Source organism: Pangasianodon hypophthalmus, chromosome 30 (genome assembly GCF_027358585.1).
Source record: "Pangasianodon hypophthalmus isolate fPanHyp1 chromosome 30, fPanHyp1.pri, whole genome shotgun sequence".
Classification (NCBI taxonomy): Eukaryota; Metazoa; Chordata; class Actinopteri; order Siluriformes; family Pangasiidae; genus Pangasianodon; species Pangasianodon hypophthalmus.
Genome location: NC_069739.1, coordinates 5,904,368 through 5,923,534, shown reverse-complemented (window position 1 = coordinate 5,923,534; position 19,167 = coordinate 5,904,368). Strand labels below are relative to the sequence as shown.

The following is a 19,167-nucleotide window of genomic DNA, read 5'->3' as shown; positions in this document are numbered from 1 at the left end:
TCAGTATTCAGTGTAGTATTAATAGGAAATTCAGTGTAGAATAGCGGAGACTTAAAGTTAAAGACTGCAAAGTAGCTATAACGTGGTTGGCTCCGATTTAAGGCTTATAGCCAGGAACCATCTCGGCTCAACTATGTGATGACGAACACGATGGTGTATAAAGATATACAGAGTGTACCGATGAAGAGATGAGGTGGCTGGACAGACGAAAGGACTAAAGCGCTGCTGCATCACTCTCCTTAGGCAGAAATGAAGCAAGGGATCAATCCCATTGGCACCACTATCAGCAGGCAGACAAGCAGAATCGTGGGTAATGTAGGAAACCGTTAACCAAAGTGAAAAATTGACCAAAATGTCAATGGAAGAAGTTAAAACTACAAATTCAACTCAGAATTTCATTGCAAATTAAATCTTGGACTCCACTGAAGATGTTCGTGGTAGATTTTTCCTTTAAGTTGCATGCAAGGTAATGAAGGACAACATCATAACGTGATGCTTACGTTCCATTTACTAACTTGCTCCTTGATGTCACATTGACGCAACCCATCTGTTTTGTTTTTACAGCAATGCAACTGGAACGTTTAATTTAAAATACCCAATATAACTTATCTTTATCTCAGTGATTACAAGTTAATATCTGTGGGAACTCCCCTGAGTGCAGGTGTGTGTGCAAAGCAGAGATGGAGGAAAGTGGCATAGAATAATATTGTGTTTTTTTTTTTGTTTTTTTTTCAGGATTCATATTTGTCCTTTATCATTTAAACAGAAATTTATTTTTTGTATCTATTTAAGATAGATAGTGCAGTAATAAGACAGGGCCTTCATAGTGCTTTCCTAATCTTAAATAGGAAACAGACAGCATTATAGTAATATTTATGGGTGAGATTTCATAACCATTACATTATAATAATTAATCATGCTTATTAATATTTGGTTTCCAACTCAATACTCGTGTATTTAGGAGGAACCAGCCTGGGGACAGACAGCGAGCTCTGGACATCATGCTGCCTCTGGTGGAGTCTGAAGAGCAGGTGGCCTCGGACATTTACTGCTTGGTGGGACGCATCTATAAAGACATGTTTCAGGACTCGCACTTCGCTGACACTCAGAGCCGAGACAGCAGCATACAATGGTGAGCAAAAGCTTTATTTGCCGAATGCACTGGTGCAGGATTGGTCTAATATGCACAAGTATCGTACAAGCATTACATTCACTTCATGTGAATGAACACACATCTATGCAATCCAAGTACTCAAAAACAGAAGTGATACTTGGAGACTGAAAGAGCCGTAATAAAACAAAAAGTAATTGAGAAACAGGAAGTGTTGAAGGGAGTTTCATTATTATGGGACATAAATTATGTAAACCCTTCAAATTTAGCTTTCTAATTATAACACAGTGTAAAATCTGTAATAAACTTCTTCAGGCTTGTTCAGTCAAAACTTCTGAGTCATTGTCCATAACAGCAGTTCTGACAGTAGTGCCGTAGTTTATATTAATGCGCTTGTTCTAATACGTTTCTTTAGTAACAGCGTACACAGGAACATATATGACCGACACTCAACATAAACAGATTTTGTAACGAGTGTAATTATTGATATGTTGAAGGTTTCTGTAAAAGTGTTGTTTAGAAATAAGCTGTTTATTTAGCATTTATGGAAGGAGTCTCCAGTGTCAGAACTCTGCAACAGTCAGAGGTAAAGCTGTAACTTTTAAGTCTTCTGGATGGAGGGCTTTGTGTTTTCTCAGTAACCAGCTACATTTTTTTCTGTGTTATTGTGATCAAGATCTCGGTCTTTCTAATCAGATCTACGTTGGTTTAAATGGTTTAAGGTTTAATGGCTAAGGTTGTAAGTATTTTTCAACTCATACTGTTTCTTTCCTTTTTTTTGCCCATTTCTCAAAGTTTAAACAAAAATCTTCAAAGACAGATTTTTCGATTTTTCTCTGTGCTGTGGCCTGTTTTTTAACTTTCAATAAATTCCATTGGTTAAAGCAGGTGTCATGTGACACGAGTTATAATGAAATTGTAATAAATTGGTGTTTGCAAAGTTTGTCATTTTTTTAAACCAGTCATGCTATGTTAATGTGTTCAAGTGACTTCTTTTGGATAAATTATGGGTTTAAGTGACTTCTTGGGATAAATGATTTAACAGATAGCTTTATGATGCACAAAAAGTTTGCATGAACTGTCTTTACTCTCTTATTTCTTACCCCCAATAGGTTCAGGAGAGGGTTTGAATCAGAGCCCACTTTGCACTCGGGTATAAACTATGCTGTGCTTTTGCTGGCCGCTGGTCACCAGTTTGACACTTCCTTCGAGCTCCGTAAAGTGGGTGAGTCAAAACACAAACACACACACACACACAAACACACACAAATACGCAAATCTGCACAGTAATCTACTTTTGTTGACAGAAGACCATTTGTTTACTACTGTTTACTGTTGCAGTGATTCAGGTGACAAGTAACAAATTAAGCTGATATTTTCATTTGTAAATTAGTTACGATGTGATTCAAATATTTAGGTTCAGTAAACTCCTTGAACCAAACCTGCGCAGGCTGGCTCATATGCCCCAACCTCCAATTTTTTTTAATTCTCCAGTCTTTAAGTTCTTATGCTTGGTTCCTGTAAACTTCATTCTCAGTAGGACACAGCTTGAATTACAGAACATGAAAAAGAAAGTTCTCACAAAACATGAAAAACAGGAAGAGCACTCAGAACATATTCAGTTATGACAAACAATAGAAGAACAAAAGTAAAAGCAACAGTACCAGAGGCGTAAATGCCTAATTTGCTAGCGATTTCAGATTTTTGGATATCCACATCTTTCACAATATGTCAAACAAAATTTCCAGGAATTGATAAAGAAACATAAATATACATAACATCAATTTCTTTCTATTTCATGCTTCATCAGTTTTCATTCATTTACTAAATCTCTTCTGAATTGAATATTGTTGTAAAGCTTATTGCATACAACATAATGTTATGTAGTACATGATGCTGAAATATTGTTTTCGAGTATTGTTTCGAGTACTGTTTTCACGTTTATCGAAATGATCACTTTTCTCATGAGCCAAGCTTCTTTGAAAGAGGTACATTTACATAATTTCACACTGATTCATAGGTGCTAATGGCAGGTTTTGACTCGGGTATTTTCTTAACATTGGTAACTGTTGAGAATATCGTACAGATGTTTACTTTCAGCAGGTTAAGTGTTAAAAAAAAAAAAAAGTGTAAAAGTGTAAGCGTAAGTGCAAAAGGTAAACGTATTAGTGTAGGGTGTGGAACATGGCCTAGAACAACTTGGAACAAAACCTCATTATAAAAGTCTAAAGTAAAATGAGTCTTGAGCTGGAAATTTCCAAATTGTTGGAGCTTCACCACTGTACTTGTGGCTGGGACATTCTGTAAGACAGCACTTGATAATCTTGAAACTCAAGTCGAACAGCCTGTCAGGCGTATTGCAGAATCCAGCATTGGGGCTTAAAATAAAGCTGTCATCTGTGTCGTCGCCCACTGCGTAATTGCACACAGTGAAATTTTGTCAGGGAATAAATGCATAATTGAGCTCCTCACTTCGGCAGCTTCCTTTCCAGCAGCCTGAATGGGGAAACAAGTAAAATGTAGCATGATTAGGTGCGTGTAGACAGGCAGGTCTGAAGGGGTGATGAAATGGAAAAAAAATGGAAAACTGAGTGTAGAATGAAGGAAACTGTCTCTCTAATTAATGTGGCCACTATCAAAAATCAATACTACTTTTCACTTATGTGATAATTGTTGAATAAGAATACAATATTGAAAGCTGAAATGAAATCCACTTATGAAAGTGGAATAATATGAATAATCTGAGTATCATATTTACACATTTGCTGACCATGATTTACTATAAATATGCCTGTAATGGACTTTTACATAGTATCTACAAATCATAATTACAGAATATCTTGTTCCTACGTGGAAAAATCAGCTGAAATGATGCTCTTGCCTGTACCACTGTTTTTTTTTTTTTTTTTTCTCCCCAGTCATATTCAGACAAATTCTTACTCCTATGCTTGTTTCATGGACGTTCCTTAAAGTTAAATGCGAAAAAGTATCATTCTTAATTAATTAAAAATGGAATTTTTGGCAAAATTGCTGTGATATAAGAGCAATAAAGCACTTTGTGGCATGCTGTTACAGAAAAATCATTAACTTCAGGGTAGAAACAGTAACTCTGCTTCACATCGGGCTGCATCACACCACCTCGTTTGTTCATTTTAATAACAGCTCTGCGTTTTATTCCTCACATATTCAATAAGTTGCTAGGGTAACTGTAATGGAGTTGCCATTGGGTTGAATTTCCCTTTTTAATATTTGCTAAAATTACACTGTTAATAAGAACTCTTACAATATAAAACAATTAATCGTACAGTCCTACCAGTGTTAATTGTCTCTTAATGACTACCAGCTGCTATGCTCAAGTACAGACCTCTTGATCATTTTTTGGTAGACTTCTATATGAGAATCCTGGCGGAAACTCAGACCATTGGTCAGTGCTGCGCACTAGCGTTATGTGGATTATATCTTGTTCTGCTGTATGTCAAGTTCAGTTTGTTTACACGAAGATGGTTTGGAGGCGTTTGGGGAGCTAGCATTCAAATAGCTTGTATGACTAATATCAAACATCATGTTGGAGGAGCTTAACGTGGCCTCCGAAAGCAAACACGCCAGCTAAAACCACAAACTAAAAGTTAACGTAGCAAGGGCTAGAATATGTGAAGGTGTATAACTTATCAAAGCAATGAAAAAAAAAAAAAAGGTCCAAATAAAGGCACACACAAAGGATGGTTCTGAAGTCTGGTCCTCAGTGTGCAGGTGTAATGCCTGTGCATGTGTGTGTGTGTGTGTGTGTGTGTATTTTGTATGATATTAGTAAGCAACATGAAAGAGGGAGATTAAGTTAATATTTATTGTTATGTCTGTTGTAGAGAGACATATTAGTTAGGCATTGTAATAGTTTGATGTGTGTGTGTGTGTATGTGTGTGTGTGTGTGTGTGTGTTGTAGGTGTAAAGTTGAGCAGTCTCCTGGGAAAGAAAGGCAGTCTGGATAAGCTACAGAGTTACTGGGATGTGGGATATTTCCTGGGCGCTAGCTTTCTGGCCTGCGACAACACCCGTGTTTTACAAGCCTCTGAGAAGCTCTTCAAACTTAAAGCTCCCGTCTGGTATGTGCAAACACACAAACACACACCTGTATATACTGTATGTATTAATGTTCTTCTGGCCTGCAGCCAGACAGCCTTCTATACTGTCTTGTATACGTCTCTATCTTGGTCTGGTGTGTAAACAAAGGAAAACTAACGACACTAACACACACTTTTTGGCATGCAGCCATATGATTAAAAGGTGTCATGGGTGTAGAGCTTCAAACCTGCAGCTCCCATGCTTACATTTCACACAAACTGGTAATATATCGGGCATGAAACCGCAATGAGTAATACGGGGCATGGGAGAAGATCTTCAAACAAGCTCCCATACTCGCATAAGTACACACACACACACACACACACACACACACACACACACACACACACACACACACACATATACCCACACGCTTTCCAACCTCCTATCTGATACTAGACAGATATAAACATCACCTGATCTTTTTCCAATCTTCAACCGTCCAGTTTCAGTGAGCCTGTGCTCACTGTAGCCTCAGATTCCTGTACTTGGTTGACAGGAGTGGAACCTGATGTGGTCTTCTGCTGTTGTAACCCGTCTGCCTCAAGGTTTTCCATGTTGTGGTTTCTGAGATGCCTTTCTGCTCACCACGGTTGTAAAAAGTAGTTATTTGAGTTACAGTAGCCTTTGTGTCAGCTCAAACCAGTCTGATGTTTCTCTTCTAAACGTCTCATTAACTGGACGTTTCCACTCACAGAACTGCTGTTCGCTGGATATTTTTTGTTTTTCGCACCATTCCGCGTAAACTCTAGAGTGTGTGAAACTCCCAGGAGATCTGCAGTTTCTGAAATACACAAACTAGCCCAACTGGCACCATCAGCCATGCCACAGTCAAAGCCAAAAACATAATTGGCAGTATCTCCACATCTACATCACAAAGTGTTGTCTGTTGGTATGGTCATGACAGCCAGAGCGATCCTGCAGAATTAAAAGTCTCCAAAAGTCCCATATTTGAGTGAAACGTGCAGAGGATTAAACAAAATCCTGAGAAATCCTGTCGGCTGGTGGGCGATGCAGACGAGATAAAGATAGCTTGGCTGCAATATAGAGTGAACCTGGAGAGGAACAACTATATGTTCTTGCCTCTTTTTTCTTTTCTTTTCTTTTTTTTTTTTGTATTAAAGATTTAATTATATGGGAATTCTTAGTCTATTAAGGATAGTGTAACATTACCTTACTGTATGTGTTATATGTCATGTCTTAATAAGAATAAAAATTATTATAAAAACAATAATATTACTGGGATGTGTGTGTGTGTGTGTGTGTGTGTGTGTGTGTGTGTGTGTGTGTGTGGGTGTGTGCACGTTTCAGGTACCTCTGCTCACTGGTTGAGACCATTCTAATCTATCAGCACTTTAAGAAACCTTCGACTGAGCCACCAGGGCCTAAACAGGAACTAGTGGATTTTTGGATGGACTTCCTGGTAGAGGCTACCAAAAAGGATGTATCGTCTGTCCGCTTCCCTGTACGAAACACACACACACACGCACACAAATCTGCATGCATACACAAACGTAGGGTCTAAAAGTCTGAGTCTACTTTTAAATTCATTAATTATCAAGTTAGTTCCTGTTATCACTTATGTAATAATCACCTCACCAGCCTCTCTTGAAGTTACTGAGGGGAAAAAAAAATAGATAAAACGCAGCTTGTCATTTTTAAGAAGAAGATACCAGAACGTGTAAACTCCTCTGTCCTGTGCTAGGAAAATTTGCAAAACACCATGACTGTTACAAAACAGTGGGGGGGGGAGGGACATCAGTCCATGTTACCTGAATGTCTCCTAAAAAAATTCACCTCATCAACAATTATTTGTTTCTCTTATTACGCTTAGATTATGTGGAGCGTCCACCATACAAGTCCCTGTGAATGAGCTGTTGCTATAGAAACAATATCATATTAGAGCAAGAGCTTTAACGTAAAACCTCTTGTTTATGTTACAGCCGGAAGTACTGTGTGAGCTGTGCGGTTATATAAAAGTAATCCACGTCTTCTGACCAATCAGATTTGAGGATTCAACTAGGCTCGATAATGATTGAGTACAGATAATAATAATGCACAGAATTTTATTATATCATTATCATACCTACTGTTTTTAGTCAATAACAATAAACAGTTTTACTTAGTAAAGAATAATTTTATGTTGTTTGTGAAATGTTAATAAATATTGTATTAGTTTAATATTGTATTAGTTTCAGATCGCAGATGAAACAAACAGTTCATGGTAATGCTCTTTGCATCGTACTGGATATAATCTGAACTTGTACGAATATCATACTTTAGCGGCAAGTTGTTTATTTATACATTTTGTTAGTTATTAATGCATGAATGTATTATGTATTTATGACAGGTATTGATTCTGGAGCCCACTAAAGTCTACCAGCCATCTTACCTGTCAATCAACAAAGATGTGGAACAGAACACACTCTCCATTTGGCACGTGGCTCCTGATGACAAAGTGAGCATTCAATCACTCACTCACTCACTCACTCATTAATTCACTCACTCACTCACTCACTCACTCATTAATTCACTCACTCATTCATTCACTTACTCGATCACTCATTCACTCACTCACTCACTCACTCACTCATTCACTCACTCATTAATTCACTCATTCATTCTCTCACTCACTCATTCAGTCACTCATTCATTCACTCAGTCACTCCCTCAATCACTCACACCCTCACTCAATCACTCAATCATTCATCCATTCACTCACTTACTCTCTCACTCATTAATTCACTCACTCATTAAATCATTCAGTCACTCATTCATTCACCCATTCACTCACTCACTCACTCACTCATTAATTTACTCACTCAGAATCTCACTCATTCATTCATTCACTCACTCATTCATTCGCTTAATCAGTCACTCACTAACTCATTCATTCATTTACTCTCATTTATTCACCTACTCACTCACTCATTCATTAATTCACTCACTCATTCAGTCACTCACTCATTCATTAATTCACTCACTCATTCAGTCACTCATTCACACACTCATTCATGCATTCATTCACTCATTCATTTACTCAATCGTTCACTCACTCAATCATTCACTTGTTCATTTTGGTGTTTAAAATTTAGAAACAATACCAGTAACTAGTAATTCCATGATATCGCTTTGGAAAAAAGTCTGAAAAAGTTGCTCTGCATTCATTGAAAGGAGAACTTCATGGTATAAATAAAATTTGAAATGAATTAGATGAAAAAATTTGAACATTACGTTGAATCTGCGTAAACCTCACGTTATACTGAGCGTTTTAAACTGGTGTCGTTGCAGTAGTAGGCCAAATTTGTGCAAATTTCCACACATGCAAAATAGAAACTTTTTATAAATAATTTTATTCATTCATAACTACAGACTGCTCACACTGTATGACCAAGTACACATCCTCACAACCACTGAATACACACATGCACTGTGGGAGACAATGACAGTGTATGACAACACACACCTGATTTATGATGGATTTAACCAGATCAGTCTGTGTGCTTCTGACAGGGATCTGCATTTACGTCACTCTTCGTGTGTGTGTGTGTGTGTTTGAGAAGGAAATTTGCACTCTATGACCTTCAGACTCTTATACTTCTTATTACTGACTCAATAGATGTTCACCATCCTGCTGTTTCTACCTTCTCTCTCTCTCTCTCTCTCTCTCTCTCTCTCACTCACTCATCTCTTGCTATTATTTTTTTCTTCTGCCGACAAACGTGGAGAAATGACCATGTATGCATTTTGATAATAGTTTGTCTCTCTCTTTTGTCTGTTTGTTTCTCTTGTTCTTTTGCATTGTCAATCATTTTGTCTCTAATGCAGACAAGTACACACACACACACACACACACACTTCAGAGAAATCTGGCCATGTGTGCCATATTATACAATGTTATCATTGTTTGTCTTGCTCTATCTTTCACTATTTTTCTTTCTAATGCGAGAGATCTCACACACACACACACACACACACACACACACACACACACGCACATATTTCCTCTCTCTATCTGTCTCTCTCACTTTCTCTGCTGTGGGCTGAATTCTAACCCTTACTCTCATTTCTTCTTATGCAGAAAATCACACATACACACACTCATGTGCACGTACACACTGGTCAACAGCAACAAACTACATTATGATATAACATTTTGCTCTCTTTCTCTCGCTCTCTCTTTCTCTCTCTTTCAGAATAAGGGGATCCATGAGTGGAATTTCAGTGCAGCGTCAGTGCGAGGCGTGAGGTGAGTTTTCTCCAACCTTAAGGTTCAAAACGAGACATAAGTCCAACCATGACCAGCACTGAGTTCACTAACAGAGTGTGGGATGAGTGGCTACACTTGTGTAGTTTTGAAAGTGAAGACTTACAGCCACTTACAGCCTCAAGCAACAACCGCAACCTTCATGCTCTCTTCCCTGATTAGCGACGGATGTCCGATTGACCCAGGCCAATTATTTAGATTGTATATCATTACATCTATAAAATGTATACATCTCCTAAAATTATGATATCATATATATGGAATAAAACACTTGGGAAATGTGCTGTTATATGAAAATAATAAACGATGGCACGTGTGTGATGTGGCCCGATGCAGAGTTGACTTACTTTTACCATCCTGAATGTTTAATTTCCTTTAGCAGCACATCCTGAAGCACTTCATTCCTCTTATACCGCAGCAATTTGCCAACACTAACATTTTTTATTAATTAAAGAATGACACATCATTCATTTATAGTTACATTTAATATTGTGGAACATTTGCTAAACAAGTTAGTTGCTGTTCTCACTTACGTTAAAGCTATCATATCCTTTACCAGCCTCTCTTTTCCTCTCTCGTAAAAAAAATTAATAATACCAAAATACGCAGGTTGTCATGTTACAGAGAAACCGCAAAGCGCAAAAATCCTGAAGACTTTCCCATGGTGGAAAACTTACTGTCTGTTATAATGACGCTGAATACTCTTTCCATAAACGTTAAATCAACATGTCACTTTTTTAATTAGTTTATTATTAGCCTTAGATTATATGGAGCGTCTGCCATACAAGTCCCCATGAATTAGCAGTTAGTATAAAAATGATAATTTACTAAAACAAGCACACTGATGAACACATGGGATTTGAGTTGTAGCCGCTCTACAAAGAAAATGAATCAACGCAAATATCTGACCAATCACGTTGTAGAATTCATCAACGCTGTGGCATAAGTCTCCGTAACACTTCGCAATGCCGAAATATATTTTAACTAAAAGTCTGTCCCAAACGGAGACTTGATAAACAACATCTGCTTAAACTGGTGTACACATACGAACGCATATTTTACTACATTTTTCCATTGAAATGTGTATAATCATTTTTCTATGTTAAATTAACCCACTTCTAAGCAGGTTTAACCTTTTGGTTGTTTGGCATCAACAGCTTCATCAACAATCCTATCCGGATAATTATATACCATATTAGATAGTTAAGGGTTCTTATGTTCCTGAAGGGGTTCTGTTGTGAACAGGGAAACAACAAGAAGAAATTTTCATTCCACTTCCAGTAAAAATTGAAAATGGGTCACGGACGTGTAAGTGTCGAGTACAGATTAGTTTATTTTCTGCCCGCTGACTGGAGGACACCTGCAAGGCCCGACTGTTTCAGTGCTGCGCTGTGATTGGTCAGAGCAGAGTCTGGGTTGCTAGGGAACATCCACTGAAGGTCCACTCATAAAAGAGGACTATAGTGTAATACAAAGCAGATACTCATACACCCATATATATACACACACACACACACACACACACAAACACACACTCGCACACGCACATGCACGCACACACACACACACACACACACATTTTGTCTCTCCCACTCTCATCACAGCACAAAATGAACAGTTGTTCAATGCACAAGCTGTTTAACACGTTCTGAAGTCCCTCTGCTCGTCTGCTCTATCTCACACACATGCGCGCGTGCGCGCACGCGCACACACACACACACACACACACACACACACACACACAGAGTGTACCAAAAGGAAAGTCCCTTCAGTACTGGGTGAAGTGCAATAGTGAGGTCTTTGTTGATTGCTTAGTTCTCTCTCTCTCTTTGTGTGTGTGTGTGTGTGTGTGTGTGTGTGCGTGCGAGTGTGTAATAGAGCAGACAAGCAGAGGAACTATACCATGTCCTAGTATACCACAGCAATTTGTCAGTAATTACATTTCAATGAACAATATCTTACTTTTATCCATTTATGAATAAAAGAACAATGTCTTACTTTTTATCCAGTTATGGTTATATTTAATGTGAAAACAAGTTAGTTCCTGTTATCACTTACATTATAGCAACTATAAGCAGTCATTCCCTCAGTTGCCTCTGACTGTTAAAGAAAACCTCTGATTGTTGAAGCTCTGACACTGGAGACTCCTTCCAAAAGTGCTAAATAATTTTACCACACAGAAAACTTCACCGTATAACCGATTACACGTTTTTTAATGTGTGTATATGGGACATGTGCCATATAAGTCCCTAAGTAAGTTGATACTATAGAATCAGTAACACATTCAAACGAGTGTATTAATATAAACCTGCGATTTGAATTACATCTGGAACTCCTGTCAGAGCTGTTATTGTAGAAAATAAATCAACCCCTTCAGAATCGAGAATTCAACAGCGCTGATGCTGGCACAGAGCGATACTCACCTACACAGAGCGTCTAACGTTTTTATGCGTCTGGGTGGAAGCGTTATGTTTATACGTCTGTCCGTCCGTCTGTGTTGAGTTGTTGAAAGTTTGTAGTATTTATATGGTCACAGTAAGGTCAAATCTATGAAATAGTTTTTCATCAACAGCTTCCTTCCTGTGTGAAGTAAACTTTAAGGATATTTGGGACAAATGAATTCGTAAGGAAGTTCTAGACTTGTTAGTAGTGGAGGCTTTCCTGTGAGTTCTGCTTGAGCTCCATGATACTGAACACGATCCTGAGAATTTGGCATATGTGGTAGCTTATATATACTTGTTAGCTCAATTAGCCACATAGCTAATGGTAGAAATGTATAAATTTCTTTTTTTTTGTCCAGATTTTTTCACCATGTTACAGGACTGCTGTATTAAATGCAAATTGAAGTGCAGTAATCACCTTAACCACAATCATAGAGCTATTTGCAGAGATGGATAGAGAATATGAATGTTCACACGTAGGCTCCACCAAATTGCTTTTCAGTTCTGCGAAGACTAAGAACGAAATGAACAATACACATAATGTAAGAGCTGAAAATAAGTTTCCAGGTGAATACACACACACACTCTCTCTCTCTCTCTCTCTCTCTCTCTCTTGCTTGCAGCATCTCTAAGTTTGATGAACGCAGCTCCTTCCTCTATGTAGTGAACAACTCAGAAGACTTCCAGATCTACTTCTGCACAGAGATGCACTGCAAAAGGTGTGTGTGTGTGTATATATATATGTGCGAGTTTGTGCGTGCGCACACGCGTATGTGTGAGTGTGCATGCACGCGTGTGTGTGCGTGCATGTGTATGTGCTTTGCTAAGCAAATCGAGCAAAGGTAGAAAAAAAGACTGAGGTCGGTTTGTGTTACGTGTTTGTGTTAATTCAAGGGAAAAAGTTTTTATATCTTTATATATGTGTGAATGGGTGTCTGTGTGTAGGTTCTGTGAGCTGGTGAACAGTCTGACTGAAGAAGCCTGGAAAGGTCCAGAAGAGGCGGAGTGTGACTCTGAAACTTTAGAGGTACACACACACACACACACACACACACACACATACATATACACACACTCATTTATGCATACATCCATACAAATTATACTTGGTGGTGGACTCCACCTGTTGTGTAGTTAAATAAATAGCAACAATCACCTGAAATGAGTCATTTTTCAAACATGGCTCAGCTTCTGTAAAGTGTCTGAGTGTGTGTGTGTGTGTGTGTGTGTGTGTGTGTGTGTGCTTGTTGTGCTACAATTTCTTCAAATATATGTGAAAGAAACTCATAACTTTGGGTAGTTTTTTAATCTAAAAAATTAAAATGTCTGTGTAGTTAGTTCTCACATGTACAGTGATACACTCCTGTGTGTGTTTGTGTGTGTCTGTGTAGTATGACTATGAATACGATGAGCACGGCGAGAGGGTGATTCTGGGTAAAGGCACATTCGGCATCGTCTATGCAGGTCGCGACCTCAGTAACCAGGTGCGACTGGCAATCAAGGAGATTCCCGAGCGGGACAGCAGGTACGACAATACACAGGACTCGCTTTACTATAGCCAAAAAAGTGTCTCTGTGTGTGTGTGTGTGTGTGTGTGTGTAGGATTGCGTCATACCACAGTTAAACTTACACAATAATGTGAAACGTTGTACACCGTTGATTTATTGTCTTTTTATTAATCCTGTGTGATTATTTATTTATTTATTGGGTTATTTATTAGGGACAGCACACATTAATAAACACTACTGTAAATGCACCAGAGTTAGCCAAAGGCTATTTTTCATCCGTAGTCCCTGGACAGATTGTTAGTCACCCTAAGAACAAAATATAACACTGAAATTAGAAAATTATTAAAATTCTATTATAAATATACATGCAATCACTGACTGAAACATGCAGAAGAGAAGCACAGACATAGAAAGCATGCACAGTATATTAAATACAATAAGAGCAAAACCACAATAAAACATGCATGCATGTACATGTACATGATGGAAATGGTGTAATTCATGGTATAATATACTGAAACCTTGGATTTACAATTCTGTGATTTTAACACAGAAAGTTGAGTCTCAATAACGTCAAAGCAGATACAGTCAGGTCCATAAATATTGGGACAGTGACACAGTTTTGGTAATTTTGCCTCTGTACACCACCACAGTGGATTTGAAATGAAGCAGTCAAGATGTGACTGAAGCGTAGACTTTAAGCTTTAATTCAAGGGGTTTAACAAAAATATTGCATTAACTGTTTAGGAATTACAGCCATTTTTTACAGAGTTCCTCCATTTTCACAGGCTCAAAAGTAATGGGACAATTGACTGATAAGCAGTTTCATGGCCAGCTGTGGCCTGTTTCCTCCTTATATCATGATAAATTAAGGAGATAAAAGGTCTGGAGCTGATTCCAAGTGTTGAATTTGCATTTGGTAGCTGTTCATGGGAACTCTCAATATGCCGTCCAAAGAGGTGTTGATGCAAGTGAAGGAGGCCATCATTAGGCTGAAAAACCAAAACAGACCTATCAGAGAGATAGCAGAAACTTTAGGAGGGCCAAATCAACAATTTGGTACATTCTTAAAAAGAAGGAATGCACTGGCGAGCTCAGCAACACCAAAAGGCCTGGGAGACCATGGAAGACAACTGAAGTGGATGATTGCAGAATTCTTTTCTTATTGAAGAACAACCCCTTCACAACATCTAGCCAAGTCAGGAACACTCTGGAGGAGGTAGGCCTATCATTGTCAAAGTCTACAATCAAGAGCCACCTTCATGAATGTAAATACAGACGGTTTACCTCAAGATGCAAACCGCTGGTAACACTCAAGAACACAAAGGCCAGATTAGATTTTGCTAAAAAACCTCTAAAAAAAGCTTGACCAGTTCTGATGCAAGATTAACTTGTACCAGAATGATGGGAAGTGAAAAGTATGGAGAAGGAAAGGAAGGGCTCATGATCCAAAGCATACCACATCATCTGTCAAACATGTGGAGGCAGTGTTATGGCATGGGCATGTTTGGCTGCCAATGGAACTGGGTCACTGGGGTTTATTGATAATGTGACTGTTGATAGAAGTAGCAGGATGAATTCTGAAGTGTACAGAGCTATACTTTCTGCTCACATTCAGTCAAATGCTGCAAAACTGATAGGACAGCGCTTCACAGTACAGATGGATAACAACCCAAAACATACTGTGAAAGCAGCCCAAGAGCTTGGAAATTAAATGTTCTTAAATGGCCGAGTCAGTCACCTGACCTCAACCCAACTGAGCTGCTTTTCACTTACTGAAGACAAATCTGAAGGCAGAATGACCCACAAACAAGCAGCAACTGAAGATGGCTGCAGTAAAGACCTGGCAAATCATCTCAAGGGAGGAAACTCAGCATTTGGTGATGTCCATGGGGTCCAGACTTCAGGTAGTCATTGACTGCAAAGGATTTACCTCCAAGTAATAAAAATAATCCTAATATTTATGATTATATTAGTTTGTCCCATTACTTTTGAGCCTGTGAAAATGGAGGAACTCTGTAAAAAATGGCTGTAATTCCTAAACGGTTAATGCAATATTTTTGTTAAACCCCTTGAATTAAAGCTGAAAGTCTACGCTTCAGTCACATCTTGACTGCTTCATTTCAAATCCACTGTGGTGGTGTACAGAGGCAAAATTACCAAAACTGTGTCACTGTCCCAATATTTATGGACCTGACTGTATGACTCCGTTATTTCGTATTTTTTTTTTTTAATTTTAAGGAAGGTGGGAACAAATAAATCGAACCTATTTCCACTTTTTAATGTTGCACCATTGCAACATTTTCAGACTCTTAAAAGGGTTCGACTTAAAACCTTTAAAGCTTTTCTCAAAGGGAAACTTTTGAACTTGTGTGTTTTTTGATCATCGTGATTAACTTTGGTGTATTTATACCTCTTTATTCACCACTGATCTTCAAAGCTTTGCTCTTAATTAACCAGGCTCCTAATACCACAGCACTGTTCCATTCTCGAATCTGATTGGTCAGATGGTGTTGATTAATTCTCTATCGCAGCAGTTCTGACACCAGTGTGCATTTCTGATCTTTCTCTGTTCATTATTCCTGGGTTTTAACTTCATTTTGATTTCGATTGCACTGCATTGCTGTTTTCCTTACGTTTAACCCCTGCCTTTCAGCGCAAGTTTGTCTACTGAATGAACTGTTGTTTCGGAGAATGTGCAGTAGCATGTGCTGAGACAATTTTTTCGTCTGTTCCGAGTTCAATGGAGCACGACGTGAACATAGATATGATTTCTTGTGAACACTATGAAGCCCTGTGGTGAGATTTTCTTCTCATGATATGCCGCTGTACTTTTCTATTGTCACAGTCTTGTTTGTGCTGTAATGAGATACACAATGACGAGATGATGAGTATGAACGTGACTCAGCAGTCTGAAACATGTCTGTGTGCAGCTATACAGTTATACCGTTCAATTCTGAGCAAAATTCTCCAAAAGATCTGGTAGACATGGTAGCATCCATAGCGTCAGATTGTGTAAGCTTACTCTTACTGTTATGTAATTACTTCTAGTGGGAGGTAACAACGTTGACAATAGACTAAAGTGCTCTCATAAAGGTGGCAGTGGTGTGGGTGTGTGTGTGTGTGTGTGTGTGTGTGTGTGGGTGCATGTGCAGGCTTTAAGCCCTTTGTGAGGACCAAATATCCTCATAATGACAGTAATGCATGACATTTTGTAGATTGTGAAGACCTTTGGCTGATCTTCACAAAATTACAACAAATACAGATTTTATTTGAGTCAAAAGATATACTTTTATTCCCTAAATTTAGGGTTAGAGTTAGGTATAGACATAGCATTGATCTTTCTATAACTGTAAGGATTTATTTTAATTAGCAATGTGATTAATTTAGGAAAAAACACTTTCATTATTGAAAATCAGTTTTGTTTTGTTTTGTTTTGTTTTTTTTACAATTTTTTTTCAAAAATAAACCTTCTAAAATTATTACTTTTTGTTCTACTGCTCTACTTAGCGTGACTTACAGCACAGTCGGCACATGACCTCATTTGTTTGCAACAAAAAAGTTGTATAGAGAAGCAGGAACAGTTGGTCATCCGAGGCAATGAATTTTAGTATTTTTTTTAAATGATATGCTCCTAAGTGGCGCAACAGGAAAGCATTCACCCTATCATCTGAAAATTGTAAGTTTAAATCCTGAAGATGCCACAGCCATTTGTGGCTGGAAGTTCCCTGGAACAATCTCCCTCCCATGTCAATCACAGCGACACGAGTCAAATCCTACGTGTCTATGAGCTCGTGTATATGGAAGAGGGCAGATAGCGCTTTCCTGCCCTGCGATGCAGCATGAGTAGCAGTTCAAAAAAGATGGAGTTGGCTGGCTTTAGGTGTCTCAGAGGAAGCATGTGTTAATTTTCACTCTCCCTGGTAGGTAGGAAAGAACTGGCTGGTGAGTGGGAATTAGCCAACACCAAATTAGGGAGAAAATGGAAGGGAAAAGATTGCACTGGTGCGCTAACAGGGACTTTCTTTGGATTTTTTGCTTTAGTTTTTTTGTATTTTTTGCTTTACTAGTTTTGTTGTATTATGTATACTAAGAAGAACCAGAAGCGTATCTACAGGACAGGCAAGTCAGGCAATTGCTAAAGGTTGACAATAAGTCTCAAAGCCATGCGGAACTCAAACTCAGACTCGTAGTGGAGAAGTCCTTGGCTGTTGTGCCCGCTCTTGATACTTGGCATGAACAGTGATTTCAAATCACTTGCAGAAACCATGAGATGCTTCCACACATCCAACACTTTTACTGCTGACCTGCTGCTGCTCGCCTTTTTAAATCACTTTTATTATTAAAATTCACTTTTATCTTGAAACTTTTATTACCATTAAAATGATTTGTAAACATTGTGATAGACTTATCACTTCATTTATATATATATATATATATATATATATATATATATATATATATATATATATATATATATATTTTTGTGCATCCCTTTATGCACAATACATAATATTTTAATGAATACTTTAAAAATAATGAATGCTACATGATTCAGCCTCTGAAGGATGCAACAATGAGTATCATTATTAATGACATATTGATTCTTTAAATAGTTAGAATAGAATTCTTTAAAGGATTAGAGTACACAGGTGCTTCCTAGGCACAATTCTTGCTTTATGTTGATTCCTTTCTGTTCACATCTCACGCTTACATCCTTCCCTCATTTCATCAGGGGAAGGAAGCCAAGATGTAAGGAAAGGAAATGAGGGAGTGCAATTAGAGAAATGAGAAGTAGCCTATCTGTTTTGTTTCTTTGTCTAACTTCATTTCCCTTAATCTTATGCTATATATCTGTGTCTATCGTCTCTCTTTCTTGGTTCTCATTTGTGAGGGTAATAAAGATGGAAGTTAAGGAGAGTGAGTTACATAGCAAATATGTGTCCCTTTTGCAAAGTCAGAGAGTCTTCACTGCAATGGAGCAAAGATCAGCTCTCAGTCGATTTTCTCTGAGGTGTGTGTCAGCTGCAGTAAAACATACTGAGGATAAATATATCAACCTGGAGCTGAGGTTATAACGAAAATCTCTTGTGAAAGATCACACCCCCACTGGCCGATTTGATGAGCAACAGCAAACCACACCATCGTCACATTTTCCCTCAAAGTCTAACTGGTGTGTCCTGTTTTTCTCTCTCTCGATATAAACCCAGCCCTTTTTTTTTTATCATCAGTTGCTACTATCAGTGGTCAGTTGAATGGTGAATCGTGGCTAATGTAGGAAACCCTTAACTGAAGTTCAAATAGACCAACATGTGGATGGAACAGGTTTAAACTGAAAAAGTCAACTATAAATCTTGGATGCTATTGAATGTCACATATTAATTCTAAAATGTTGATGTACAGGTTGTTCGGTGTGGGTTTTTCCCAAATAAACAAAGTTCCTATTACACCAGCCGTGTAACACAAGTGTGGGTATGAAAAACCTAATAACGTCTGCACACACAAGAGCAAAATAAATCAAGGTTTCAATCAAAATGCCGGTAGAGGGCCATTAGTCTAGCAGAATAACACTCACTCTAACCAGCCTCTTGAAGCTTCCATTCACATCAAGTACGTCTTTAAAGAAAAGCTCTTAGTTCAGTTATGCTTTGGGAGAGTCTTACCTGCCTGTCACTATTTTTAATCACGAGGAGCGTGGGAGAGTTCTGCTCCTGCATGAT

At 38.2% G+C, this 19,167-nt stretch overlaps 1 protein-coding gene across 1 annotated transcript in view; it reads left to right on the top strand.

Moving 5' to 3' along the window:
• Positions 1–19,167, top strand: part of map3k5 (mitogen-activated protein kinase kinase kinase 5) — a 72,937-nt gene that overhangs the window by 33,985 nt on the left and 19,785 nt on the right. Inside the window, exons 7-15 of the mRNA XM_026917806.3 lie at positions 962–1,132; positions 2,224–2,336; positions 5,053–5,212; positions 6,543–6,696; positions 7,582–7,689; positions 9,428–9,480; positions 12,563–12,658; positions 12,885–12,966; positions 13,331–13,464. Of these exons, the coding sequence (XP_026773607.3) occupies positions 962–1,132; positions 2,224–2,336; positions 5,053–5,212; positions 6,543–6,696; positions 7,582–7,689; positions 9,428–9,480; positions 12,563–12,658; positions 12,885–12,966; positions 13,331–13,464 (1,071 nt within the window). The remainder of the gene's footprint in view (positions 1–961; positions 1,133–2,223; positions 2,337–5,052; positions 5,213–6,542; positions 6,697–7,581; positions 7,690–9,427; positions 9,481–12,562; positions 12,659–12,884; positions 12,967–13,330; positions 13,465–19,167) is intronic.